The sequence below is a fragment of the Chionomys nivalis genome, chromosome 22, assembly GCF_950005125.1.
Source record: "Chionomys nivalis chromosome 22, mChiNiv1.1, whole genome shotgun sequence".
Taxonomy (NCBI): domain Eukaryota; kingdom Metazoa; phylum Chordata; class Mammalia; order Rodentia; family Cricetidae; genus Chionomys; species Chionomys nivalis.
In genome coordinates, this window is record NC_080107.1 from 26,252,095 (window position 1) to 26,265,081 (window position 12,987).

Here is a 12,987-nt window from a genome sequence, read left to right on the forward strand (position 1 = left end):
AATTGAATATAAAAAAAAAATAGTTGTTGTATATTGAGTATCATGCATCAGATCCTAAAAGTAAGCATTTCATTCCTATGAGTTAAGCACTGCTACTCTCATTTAACAAGAAAGATTAATTTAGGTCATATAGTACGTGCAGAGAGCTTGTGTAATTTAAACTTATCAAAGATAAAATTAATAAAAAGGGTCATGGCAAAGGCGTGCACTAAGTTCTCTTCATCGTACAAACGTGTGCCCAATTATCTTTCTATTATTTTACCCAGAGTACAAAAATGACCTGTCCATCACAGCATACAAAAATTCCTCATGGTAGTAACTGATGATAAGTTCATTATCTAGTAATTCTTCAGAATTTGTTCCTATCAAATGAGGTCAGGCCACTAAGCTGGAAGAACAAAAAGCCTGGTTCAGATTTGAGTCTTCAAGGCAGGCAAGAGAAAGTCAGAATCCTTGAGTGGTTTCCTTCATGTGAGCATGTGCGCGAGTCATTTGCATACGGACAATGCAGCCCTGGATTCTTCTGCAGCTATAGCCACTTTCCCAAGGGTCTCACATAAGAACTGGGCAAGTGGGGAGTCTCAGCTGGTGAGGACATGCCTATTGTAGCACCGCCCACAAGTCCCTCCAGCTGCTCGCAGACTGCGCAGGTTCATCTATTCCTCCTACTTTATATTAGAAATGAACATCTGCTTTAGGACCTGGGGGCCTTTCACATTATCCCAGCAATGCCTGAAGATATGCTTTTCACCAGTTTGGAGAAATCCTGTCTGTAACTTATTCCACCATTTTCAGTTGAGAATTGCCAAGGCATGGAATTGGGCTGTTATCAAACAGACTATGGTTCCTGGTTCCTAAGTAGTGGAAGCTATTTAATTTCCTAGGTTCAGGTGCCCCATTGTATTAAACTCCCACCGCCTTCATCTTGAGGCAGACAAGCCTTGCTGCTTTAACCCCAGACCCCTGACTGCCTTAATTCTTTCAGAAAGGGCTGCTAGCAAAAGCAGTGCAGAAAAAAAAAAAAAAAAAGAATGAAAGATTTTTGAGCCAACGTACTGGCCAGATAGCTGTAGACACTGCAGTCACACAACCATCTCCGAGCCTTAATTCTTTGAGTCTTGAAAATGAGCTTAGACAATGTTTTCCAAGTTTCAAAATCATGATTTTATGATGTGTTTTTCTATAGTTCATTTTTGGAGACAAAACCAAGAATCCGTTAATTTTGTGAAGACTCCATTCTAAGGAGACAAGTATGACAAGGTAGCCCTTAAGAAATGGGCATTCTACCTCAAGTCTGCCAAGAGGACCCTGCACTACCATTTTCTACTTAAATAAAAATCTGAAGCAACTGTGCTACTTAAACATCTAAATAGCTTATATCACTCAGTATAAAACAGAAGTAAATTACTTTGTATGTCACACATCTAGTTTACAGACTACTCAGGAGAACAGTATACTCAATAGAGTATGCTATCGATATATAATTTCACTTCAACAGATCTGCAAGAAATGTCATAAGGAAACATTTGAAAAGTACTGAAGCCTATAGTCTTCAGTCTTCTCTCTCTCTCTCTCTCTCTCTCTCTCTCTCTCTCTCTCTCTCTCTCTCTCTCTGTAAATACACAAAGTCAAAATCCAGAAAATAAAAATAATTTACCAATGTTTTATTATACTTTGCTCATGTCTATATTCCTATGTGACAGGCTAACACAGGAGGATTGCTCTGAGCCCAAAGCCAGCCTAGCTACATAGTGAGTTCAAGGCCAACCAGAGAAAGTCTTGCCTATGAAAAAAGACTGATACTTTCTGAAGAACCAAGATTACAAAATAAGGTATCCAGTATCCTCCAGACTTGAAGATAAACTACATTACTCAAAGGTCCTATTTATTATGCCAGCCCAAGAAGTAGGGGAAATATAAACAACCTGCATTTGCCTGAGGCGAAGCAACCATGATGCTGCAGAAAGGGAACTCTCAGAAATGTCTATCGCAGTGATGCTATGAACTTCATTTTCCCTGCTGGAATACCGCATGGTCTCAAGTGTTTACCAAGTAAGAAAGAGAATCAAAACCTGTCTCAAATGCACAACACCACCCGGCTTCCATTCTGTTGTCAATGGAAAGAAATCAAGGAAAGGCAGAGCAGCTTCAATTAAGCGGCCTGAAGGCTGAGAGTTCAAGTCTCAGTTTACACCATTCTTAAATGTTCCTCAGCTGTCAGAATAGACAGGAAGTATGTTCACAGTCACACATACAGAAAGCCAAGCGCTTGCCAAGAACTGTCCATATTTACTTCATCCAAGCAAGTAAATACAGAGTTGCTATGAATACCCAAGTCAATATCTGTCTGCCCCTCTTGATCCTTATATATAGATCAGGGGACTAAACCCCCACCATCTAAACCTTGGTCTTTCAGTAAATAGAGAAGCACAATTCCTGGCTATGATTCAGTCACTTTCTAACATAAAATCTGAGTGCTAACATGTTGCAGGGGCACACTTACCCAATGTGGTTGGTTCTTAATGAGATTTCCAGTTCTCTTAGCACTTGCGTAGATTCTTGAACACGCCTCCTGAATTTCTATAATTCAACAAAATATGACCTTTAGTACCTGGTGCTCCTGTAGTTTATGATAAATCTAATGCAATATGAAAATACCTTTTCTTCTAAAGTCTATTTCTCACATTTCTTTCGTTTTATTCAAAAGCACACAAATCTTGATCATAAAAAAATTAACTTACAAGAAAGAACCAGAATGTTTGTTTCCTGCAATCTCCTAGAGTCAACTATATTCCCTACCCCACATATACAATAGTTAGACCTCTTGTTCAAGAACCCCAAACTATCTCCAGTTTCAATGATTCATGAGGATGAACAGACGCGAGCGAGACACACTCACACTCGTGATGTATTGAAATGAAACAATAAATGGCAAAACCAATAAAAGGAAGAGGTGCGTACGATGATGTGAGTGTATAGGAAACCAGACATGCGTTTAAGAGTGCGCTTGCCCAAGCAGACATGAAACTCAACACAGACTTGGGGGTCGGGGTTTTCATTAGGGGCTGACCTCATTAACACACTCTGCCTCACTCAGGCAGCAAGTCCAAATTCCAGCAATAAAACACAGCATAAAACTTGTTTTCATAAATGATTGAGGCACAGTTAGCTTTTATAGAGAATACAAATGATCTCTGACGGCCAATTTGTTAAGCTGGCCCTTCTAAAGACAGCAGTTCTGGGCCTAACAGTCTCAAGTTGATTCTTCTCAGCCTGACTTAATGTTCAAAACACAAACCTTCAGAGTTAGCCCTTCCAACTAGTCTTCACTTGGAAGGTCGGTAATGAAGGTTCATGTGCACATGCACACATTCAGGAGGCCCTTCTGCACTCTTGCCAATCAAGAGCCTACCTGTCTTTCTAGACTTCTAGTCTTTTCTTTAATGACTCCTGTCATGATGGTGAGTGTGTACATGCTTTTAAATCTAAGGAGTCTTCCACATTCAAATGGGGCTGCTATGCCCATCAGTTCTCTGGAGATTATTTTCCTATCAGGCCACTCTGAAAGAAGGAAATTTGAGGTGCACTGCCTTCTTACAAGAGGCCCAGGCTCTCTGTGCTGTGGTCTGCCCCCCTTCAAGCTTCTTTGCTGTCTGGGGAAAGCTTTGTAAATTCCAGCTCAGGATATGAAGGACCCTTGTCCTCTGCTGCCACCAAGTGCAACAAGAACAGAGGCCTCCACTTCCAGGCTACTAAGCACGGCTGAGGTTCTCCAGAGGAACAACACCCACAGGCAAGAAGGAAAGGTTGGAGAGTGATTCCCAACTGGGAGTTGGTTGTGAGAGCTATGCCACAGGCGTGAGAATCAGCAGCCCAAGGAGATCTGTAACACTGCTTGGCACAGGCAGCTTCCTGCTGCCCCTTCTCTTCTCAAAGTCCCTGGCTTTTTGCAGTTGCTATAACTGTTGCCCCAAACACTATTAAAAAAAAAAAATCTTCCTGGCGTTTTGTGACCAATATACAATGAGATATAGGAAATAAAAATATTTCAAATATAAAGAAAAAAAATAAAGGTGTTCTGCTTCTGCTGCCGAGAAAGCCCTAACCAACAGCAAGGCCATTGATGGTTTGGAGGGATAGCCTAGACCTGCAATGAGTATACTAGGCATGGGATTAGGCAGGAAAGAGGGAGTGGGGTGGGGACTGACTAAAGGCACCAGTGGTCCACACTTCTTGTTAAGACATGTCGGACAGGTTCTCAGCGGTCCCTGCTGGTCCTGAAGTCTTCCTCAAGTCGAAGAAGTCATCCCTACCCCACCCCCATGATCTTCTACAAAGAGCACAAGCATACTACTGAAAACATAGCACAGTAGTAAAGATGTCTGACAAAAGGGCATAAGGGAGAGAAGGAGGAAGGGAGAGAGATGGAGAGAGGGGGGAGAGGAGGGAGAGGGAGGGAAAGGGAGAGGGGGAGAGGGAGAGAGAGAAGTGTACTGTTATGGTTGCTATATATACACATACAGACAGACACACAGCCTAACAAGGCAAGTAAGTCAAATGCTGAGCTAGAGCAGCAAGCAGCAGCTAGCGTTCAATCATCAGACATCGGCTATGCTGGGCACTGTAATAATGTCTGACCCTGTGACAAACGAAGCTGACTTCACCCATGTTGCATTCTCTGGGGAGCGGCTCGATTTTTTGTTTGGATTTTGGAAGGCAGAGAAGCCTTAGCATCCTCTTTGCTGAGACATAAACAGTGCATGTTAATATTCTGCAAGTCCGAAATGCAACCACAAGACTTTAAAGCTCTTTCAAGAGAAACCTTGAACCTACAGGGCCCAGCGGGAATGCAAGAGCCACAGAGGATCCACTCCCAAGCAAGTCTGCATCCTCTCTCTTTCCTTGCAGGTACAGGACGGCCAGCTGTAGCCCAGGGAGGCAGCTGAAACTGGGTGAGGCATGCCATAGGTTTCTCCTTGAGAATGTAGAGTCAGCAAAGGATCAGACGCCTTTCTTCAGGATCTGTAACCTCTTTCCATGCAGACATGAACAGAGCCTCCCCTGAGGCACAGGCTAATAACAGTTGGTATAAAATTAGGAGGCTGGTTTAAGGAGCTCTGGGCTCAGAGATATTTAATTGAGACGCTTCCTTCCCTGCCCTAGGGGGTGTCATTTAAAGCTATTTCTAAACAGAATGTGCTTGGAGTTGGGTTTTTTTTTTTAATTTTTAAGGGCAAATTAAGTATCTTCTATTTAATTTGAACAAAAGATTAATGAATAAACTATTTGAGGACCCTGACCACAGTTAAAGGAAGCCCCGCTCAGCCTAGACAGTCAGGCTATAATTTAAAGGCCTGATTGGAACACTCCCCAACCCCAGACCACAGCTGAGAATTTTAAGCTCATTTTAACTGAAAGTCATGCCTTATTCCAAACAAATCTCCTTTTTTTTCTGGGGCTTAAGCATTGCAATTAGGTTGTGTGGAACAGATCTTTTCCTGCTCCCAGCTCCTGACAGAAATCTTACTACAGCAGGGGGTTGGGGTGCTAATCCTACCCAGTTCATTTCTCCTGACCTGAATGACAGACCTTGAAAGACGGCACAGACACAGAGATCTGTCGACCTCTACCTCCCAAGTGCTAGGATTAAAGGCATGCACTGCCACCGTCCAGCACCACCACCATCTAGCCCAAAGAGATTTTTTTTATTGATTTTTATTGAGCTCTACCTTTTTGTCTGCTTCTCCCTCCCCTTCAACCCTCTCCCAAGGTCAACATGCTCCCAATTTACTCAGGAAATCTTGTCTTTTTCTACTACCCATGTAGATTAGATCCATGTATGTCTCTCTTAGGGTCCTCATTGTTGTCTAGGTTCTCTGGGATTGTGATTTGTGGGCTGGTTTTCTTTGCTTTATGTTTACATAAACCAAAGAGATATCTTGACAGAAGGAGACATTCTGCAGTAAAGGAGAAACCTGGTGCTAAGGACATTCCCAAGAACCCACATCGATGACCTCAACTAAGACTAGTAGCAATAGTGGAGAGGGTGCCCGAACTGGCCTTCACCTCTAATCACATTGGTGACTTCCCTAATGCCATCATAGAACCTTCATCCAAAATTGATGGAAGCACAGCCAAGCACTGGGCAGACAGACATCCAAGAGTCCAGATGAAGAGAAGGAGGAGGAATTACATGAGCAGAGGGGGCTCAAGATCATGAAGATTAACTCATCTCTGGACTGATAGCATGACAGTTGTGTAGATTGAACAGGGCGCAGACAAAACAAGGACATTCAGGTGGACACATGGGTGAAGACAGAGAAATCAGCCGTCCACACGACCGCCACCAGACCCACTCCTCTTTATTAAGTGATCCCCAAAGGAGGAACTGTTTAACAAGAGGATCCCTGGTTTCTTCTGCTTGGTTTGCTTTGTCTCCTCCTGAGGGTGTGGGGCTGGGAGCCCAAGCGGCCATTTCTAGATATGTATCACATGCTTTCTTTCTAGAATGAGGAACTGTTTCTAGAATGAGCTGTACGTTGCATGAAGGAAGAGTTCCCTCGGTCTGTCTATAATCGCTGCCATTTCACCCCCTCAGCTCAGAACAAGCAGGGCACTCGTCCATCATCTCAGGTCTAGGGGTTTCTAAAGAAACAGTAGAACCCTCACAGAAACAAATAGCATAGCCAAAACTTTTTTTAAAAAATGGGATTTCTATTTTGTGTGTGAGGCATTCCCTAACCTATAAAATTAAGGCTGCTCTATGCTCAGGTCAAGAGATAAATCAGAGAAACTAACAAGAATTAAACAGTTATTACTTTTTGAAAAGGGGGGGTTGAATACAGACCTGTTTACAAATGGCCATCAAATTATAAGCAGGCACATTCACAGAAGATGTGGAAAACCATGGGACATTCAAGAATTGTATGGCATGGAACCAAAGTGTGGTTCTCTGTTTTCTTTTAATATGTGTATATATATTTATCTTATGCATATGTATGTTTTGCCTGCTTGAAGGCATGTGCACCACACACATTCCTAGTGCCCCCCCCAGAGGTAAGAAGAGATGTTGGATGTCTTAGAACTAGAGTTACAGATGGGTACGAGTCACCAAGTATATGCTGGGACTGAACTCAGGTCCTCTAAAGGAGCAACAAGTCTGAACTGCTGAGCCATCTCTCTAGTGCCAGGAGAGCAAAGTTCGAGCATAATTTCTATTGTTTAAATCCCTCTTGTCTGTAAGTAAACCAGAGGACAAAGACTCAGACTCAAGAAGCCTCCAGAGAAAATAGCACAGCTATGCTTTTTTGTAGGACATTTCTCTTTTGGGGTGGTGGTGGAGGAGTTTGGAAGTGGCAATATGAGTTCTAAAGAATTAGAACAAAAGAACAAGGAAAAGAGAGAAAAAAGCTAGAAGAAGGAGGGCAGAGTGGGTAGAGAGAGGGTCAAAACAGAAAAGGAAGGAGAGCGCCAAGATCACTGGAAACACCTGACCAAGAGAAGCCTGCTTTTCTTTTCTCAGGAATCAGCACTGATACAACACAGGCAATTCAGCTTGAGAAGCCTTGAAAGCCAGAGTTGTTGCGGATCAAGGGGAAGACAAGCACTATCTGTTACAAAGTATCTTTACCCATAGTCATCAAGGACAGCTCTGCCCTGAGCCAGCTCAGGGCTGACCCAGCCTGCGGGGCTGTGCCAGGCGACATGCTTAACCACAAGGCATCAGCTTAGGCCAATTGTGCATCTGCACAAAGCAGGGCTTGTTTGTAAAAGGAGAGATGGTTAAGAATGAAATCAGCTATTCCCTCTTTACCTTCCTGAGGCCAGGAGCTGGGCTGGGGTTGAGCCTGAAGCTGTTGCTGAGCCTGGGGGTGGGCATGGGGCTGGAGCTGGGGCTGAGCCTGGGGGTGGGCATGGGGCTGGAGCAGGGGCTGAGCCTGGGGGTGGGCATGGGGCTGGAGCTGGGGCTGAGACTGAGGCTCGGCCAGGGCAGAGGAAGCAGTTTGAAACACCAACACAGGATGTCAGTATGCAGCTGGGGAGGACAGCCTCAGTGATTTTTCCGGGTTCTAGAAGTGTGTAAAGTCATGAAGGACAAGCATTGCATTTGCAAGGCCTGCTCTGCTAGAGGCCTAAGCACCTCAGGCCTGGACTCACTACTCTGAGCAGTGGGAACTGACAACATCAGTAGCCACCAGAGGGACGAGTTGAAGACTTTCTTTCCCCTCTGTCCTCTCCTGTTGATGGTCTCCAGCACTTGTTTGCCTAGAGCGCTGGCAAAAAGAAAGTCTGATGCGAGACTCTGCCCACTCAAGAAGAAGCAACAACCAAGAGCGGAAACACATCCACCTTACCTTCCTGGTTACAGCTGGATCCAGGTAGCCTTTGAGCTTCTGGATGTACGTATGGGGAGGGTTCTTCACCTGGAATCGCTCCTGCAGGAAACACAGCAGAAACAGTATGAAGGATTACCGCAGTCAGCCGCATAAACCACAGTCATGCCATTACTCATGACCAAACACACCTCAGTGAGAATGTGGCTTTGCTAATAATAACTAGCATGGGCTGATAATATCTTGTCTTCATAGATCATGTGATCTCTTTGCACAGAAGGAACCACAACGGGGGGGGGGGGGCAGTATTCTCTTTGATAACATAGCTAGGAAGTGATACAGTGAACCTGAATCCATGTCCCCCAAAATCTAGAGGGTGGGCTGCTTCCCCTGCAGGCTATACAGCCATCACCCAAAGGACCATGCTTTGCACATTGCTTTTCAGATTTTCTGTGTATTTCTAGTGAATTCTTTGAGATATCTTCAATGTTAGCAAATCCTTCACTATGGAATATGTTACCCTTAAAATTGGCCATATTTGAGTCAGGACTGGATAAAACCAATTTCTTTCGAAAGGGAGTAATGAGTTGATTGCTGAAAGGATGGATGGAATATGGGAACAATTATGAGAGCATGTAAACATGCATGCATGTTATCATTACTAGGTTCCGAAAATGACCTCCAAATTGAAGATCCCAAACTACACACACACACACAAACATAGGAACACATATGCACACACATACATGTGCATACACACACTAGCATGCACAAGTGCCTCAAGATGATCAAAGCTAATGTCAAAGACTGAAAGAGAAAAGGTTCAAACTTAGGAAGAAAAGTTCTGAAGGGGGCTGTGTGGACCCGAGCAGCTGAACATAGGTTGTGTATTTTATGTTTAAGATGGATGGCGGTGGCGGACGCCTTTAATCCAGCACTCAGGAGGCAGAGGCAGGGGGATCTCTGTGAGTTCAAACTCTGTGGCACGTGCCTTTAATCCCAGTACTCCAGAAGCAGAGACAGGTAGATCTCTGAGTTAAGAGGCCAGCCAGGGATACTTAGTGAAAGAAGGGAGGAGGGAGGGAGGGAGGGAGGGAGGGAGGGAGGGAGGGAGGGAGGGAGGGAGGGAGGGAGATTTGTATTTCTCTAGCACACAATTCTTCATACTCCACTCAAATCCTACTTCTTTACAGGCTTAAAAATGTTTAAAAAAAAAAAAAAAAAAAAAAAAAACAGGCAGTGGTGACACATGCCTTTTATCCCAGCACTCAAGAAGCAGAAGCAGGTGAATCTCTGAGTTCGAGGCCACCTGGTCTACAGAGCAAGTGCCAAGACAAACTCCAATGCTACACAGGGAAACCCTGCCTTGAAACCCCGCCCCTCCTCAAAGTTAAACAGTTACTTTGCCATATTGAAAATGACATCTTATTACTGATCTAGCCAGTGAAAAGACTACATTGTACTGGTCAAACTAAAGAAAGCGGCTGATGTTCTGATCTGCTTGATGCTAAGCGATGACAGCGAGAGGAATACTCCATGTCTTATAAAGCATCGTATCAGGGGAAATTCTGACATTAGCAAACACACAAAAGACGAGAAGAAAATATTGCAATAGTGTATGTAGACAGACGTGATTTACTGTATAAGCGTGCACTGGCCAGGGGTGGCGGGCTTTGAGCGCAGTCAGAGTTCCAGGGAACTGTGGTAAACTAAAACACACTAACCCTCACAAAGCTGACAACTTATGCAAATAAAATCTAAATCACACAAGTGGACCTAAACTCCCAAGGAATGAACAAGTACCAAAATCCCCAAGAGAACATTTTTGTTTTATTTCCAAAAACAGTTATAAATGTCAGAGAAGTTTGTATATGGCACCACCTGGTGCCATATGACCATGGAGGGCATGGTGAGACAGGAGAGGACAATGGGGAAAATGAGCAGCAAACATCTTTTTTTTTTTTTTTTTTTTTTTTTTTTTTTTTTTTTTTTTTTTTTTGGTTTTTCGAGACAGGGTTTCTCTGTGGTTTTGGAGCCTGTCCTGGAACTAGCTCTTGTAGACCAGGCTAGTCTCGAACTCACAGAGATCCGCCTGCCTCTGCCTCCCGAGTGCTGGGATTAAAGGCGTGCGCCACCACCGCCCGGCTAGTAGCAAACATCTTAAACCGTTACCTACTTGGTCTAACAGCTGATGAAGAAGTCAGGGACCATGGGACAGTGGCTCTCAACCACTGGGTCACGACCACTTTAGAGGGACACATATCAGATATCCTGCATATGCAATGTTTATATTATAATTCATAACAGTAGCAAAACTACAGTTATGAAGAAGCATAACCACCACATGAGAAACTGTATTAAAGGGTCACAGCATTAGGAAGACTGAGAACCACTGCTCCAGGAGAAGCCAATCCAGACTTACAACTATTCAGAAGAGCCTCTAAGGCCTATTAGACTTAAAAAGCATTCTGTAAAGGAAGCCCCTTCCCAGAATATTTTAAATCTCACTATCTTATTTTGACTCCCCATTTGAATTTATTCACATGAATATCAATTTCTGTTGGTCATATTATTCCTTCACTCACTCCGAACACATAATAGAAGACACTATGATTTTAAGATCCAGAGAGAAATCAATTCAATTCTTCAGTTCCAGGTTGTTAAATGTCTCTGATAGAGTTCACAGAGTTATAATACAAAGTCGACAATGATAAGAGCCATATGCGATCCTCCTCAGTTCAAAGAGAGGTGAGGCACTTTCCAACTGTGCTGATCAAAGGGATCTCCCTAGAGAAAGAGGGGTTTGGATTGAATATTGAAGGAGAGGCAACACAGAGCTATCCTGAGTCTGTGTGTGCAAGGCAGGAGACAGAAAGTGCTCCAAACACTCGGGAGGCAGAGGCAGGCGGATCTCTGTGAGTTCGAGACCAGCCTGGTCTAGAAGAGCTAGTTCCAGGACAGGCTCCAAAAACCACAGAGAAACCCTGTCTCGAAAAACCAAAAAAAAAAAAAAGTGCTCCAGATGAGAGGGCCTGGGAACAAAAGCAGAGGGACATGGAATGTAACTTCAGGGGCTATTAAAAAGCTGGGTCTCAGGACCTTGGTGCGGGAAAAGTCATGACACAAAGAATCTCAGGTCAGCATTGGAGCAGACAAGAGAGGGTGCCAGACAGTAAGCTCACAAAGAGCGAAGAGCAGATAGTCAACAGAATCAAATGCAGAACTTTAACGAATAGAAAAACAAAAACATCTGGCTGAAACTGTGTAACGCTTTCTCTTCTCCCAACATTAAAAGTTGTTCTTTTGTGCAGAAAACTAGAGCTGAAAAGTCAGCATGCCAGATTCCTTCCACAGCCATGGTTTCTTGGAGAGCTCTGAGGCATTCTTCAGCTCAACATGAAATCACTTTCCTGGTCAGGGTGAGGGGGTGAGGCCTTCAAGTGTTCCATCACAGCTCTCAGACTGAAAACAACTTTGATGAAGCTTTTCCAAATGATCTCTGTTATTTAGACTAGCAAAAGTTTCTTCTAGCGCGATCTAGTTCAACGGGGCTTTCTTGATCCAAACATTCCATAACTCATTTCCTAATATGTTGGGTTAATTAGGCTTGCTTAATCCATCCATCGCTCATCATTTCTTCTCAGCTGAAGGGTTCCCACTGAATTTTTTGATCTGGTGATAGAAGAGGCCACCCTGACAAGGTGGGGTGATGATTTCAGGTGGTCCATCGATCACCACGATGCCTCAACACAGCAGTGTGCACACTAAATGCTTGTTATCATGACTGCGGATCCAGGAACTAGAAACAACAGTGAAGTGTCAAACTGGCACTGGAACAAGCTTTCAATTAACCTCCAAATTCTTCGCTCTCCTATTTCAACAGTCAAAGATTTCCTTTTAGATTGATGTCTTAAAACATAAACAACCAAAGCCCTTTACCTAATACAAGCGCGGTGCTTTATTAAACTAATCCATCGAATACCTAGGAATCTGCATTGACTTAAGTTCTCCATGTACGTCTCCTAGACAGCAAAGCTTATTCCACACAGCTGTACACCTTAGCTTCTATTCCCAATTACTGAATTTCTCTCTTTATTTGCTCTGCAAAGTAAACGGGCAAGTGCTTGCCAAGGAAGATACAGGAAGATACGGAAATGTAGCTGATCTATCACTATAGTCTAGGCACTCATGAACACTGTATGAAATGACTGGGGAACACTATGGGCGTGGGGAGCCAACAGCAGAGTGCTTATCTAGCATATGAGAGGCTCTGGAGTAGACAGGCAGTACAGTCTGTCTTACAGCCTTGTTTCTCCATTTGAAAAGTGAGGCTATGAAACCTTCCATCCCGTTTATTACACAGTACAAGAACTTTACTTGAGCACACATTCAGAGTAAAAATAAAGACTGGGGATCATTAAGACTCTTCTAGAGGTGATCATGTATCATAAAAATAAAACACTGGGTAGCAGGAACAGAGTTCTCATGAAGATAGAGGGAAGGAGGAGGGGGAAGAAGAAGAGAGGGAGGGAAAGGGAAAGAAGCATCTAGGTCAGTGAAGAGAGCCTCTGGGCATGTCTGTGATATCCTTTCCAGAGAGGATGAGACATAATGAATGGATTAATCCTTCAAGGATTCACAATACGATGTTACT

The 12,987-nt window shown here is 43.7% G+C and overlaps 1 protein-coding gene across 5 annotated transcripts in view; it reads right to left on the reverse strand.

Annotated features, from left to right (window-relative positions):
- Positions 1–12,987, reverse strand: part of Fmnl2 (formin like 2) — a 257,682-nt gene that overhangs the window by 76,500 nt on the left and 168,195 nt on the right. For all 5 annotated transcript variants that reach the window (XM_057754584.1, XM_057754580.1, XM_057754583.1 and 2 more), the window contains exons 3-4: positions 8,355–8,435; positions 2,504–2,580 (exon numbers count right to left, since the gene is read on the reverse strand). In XM_057754584.1, coding sequence (XP_057610567.1) covers positions 2,504–2,580; positions 8,355–8,435 — 158 coding nt within the window. The remainder of the gene's footprint in view (positions 1–2,503; positions 2,581–8,354; positions 8,436–12,987) is intronic.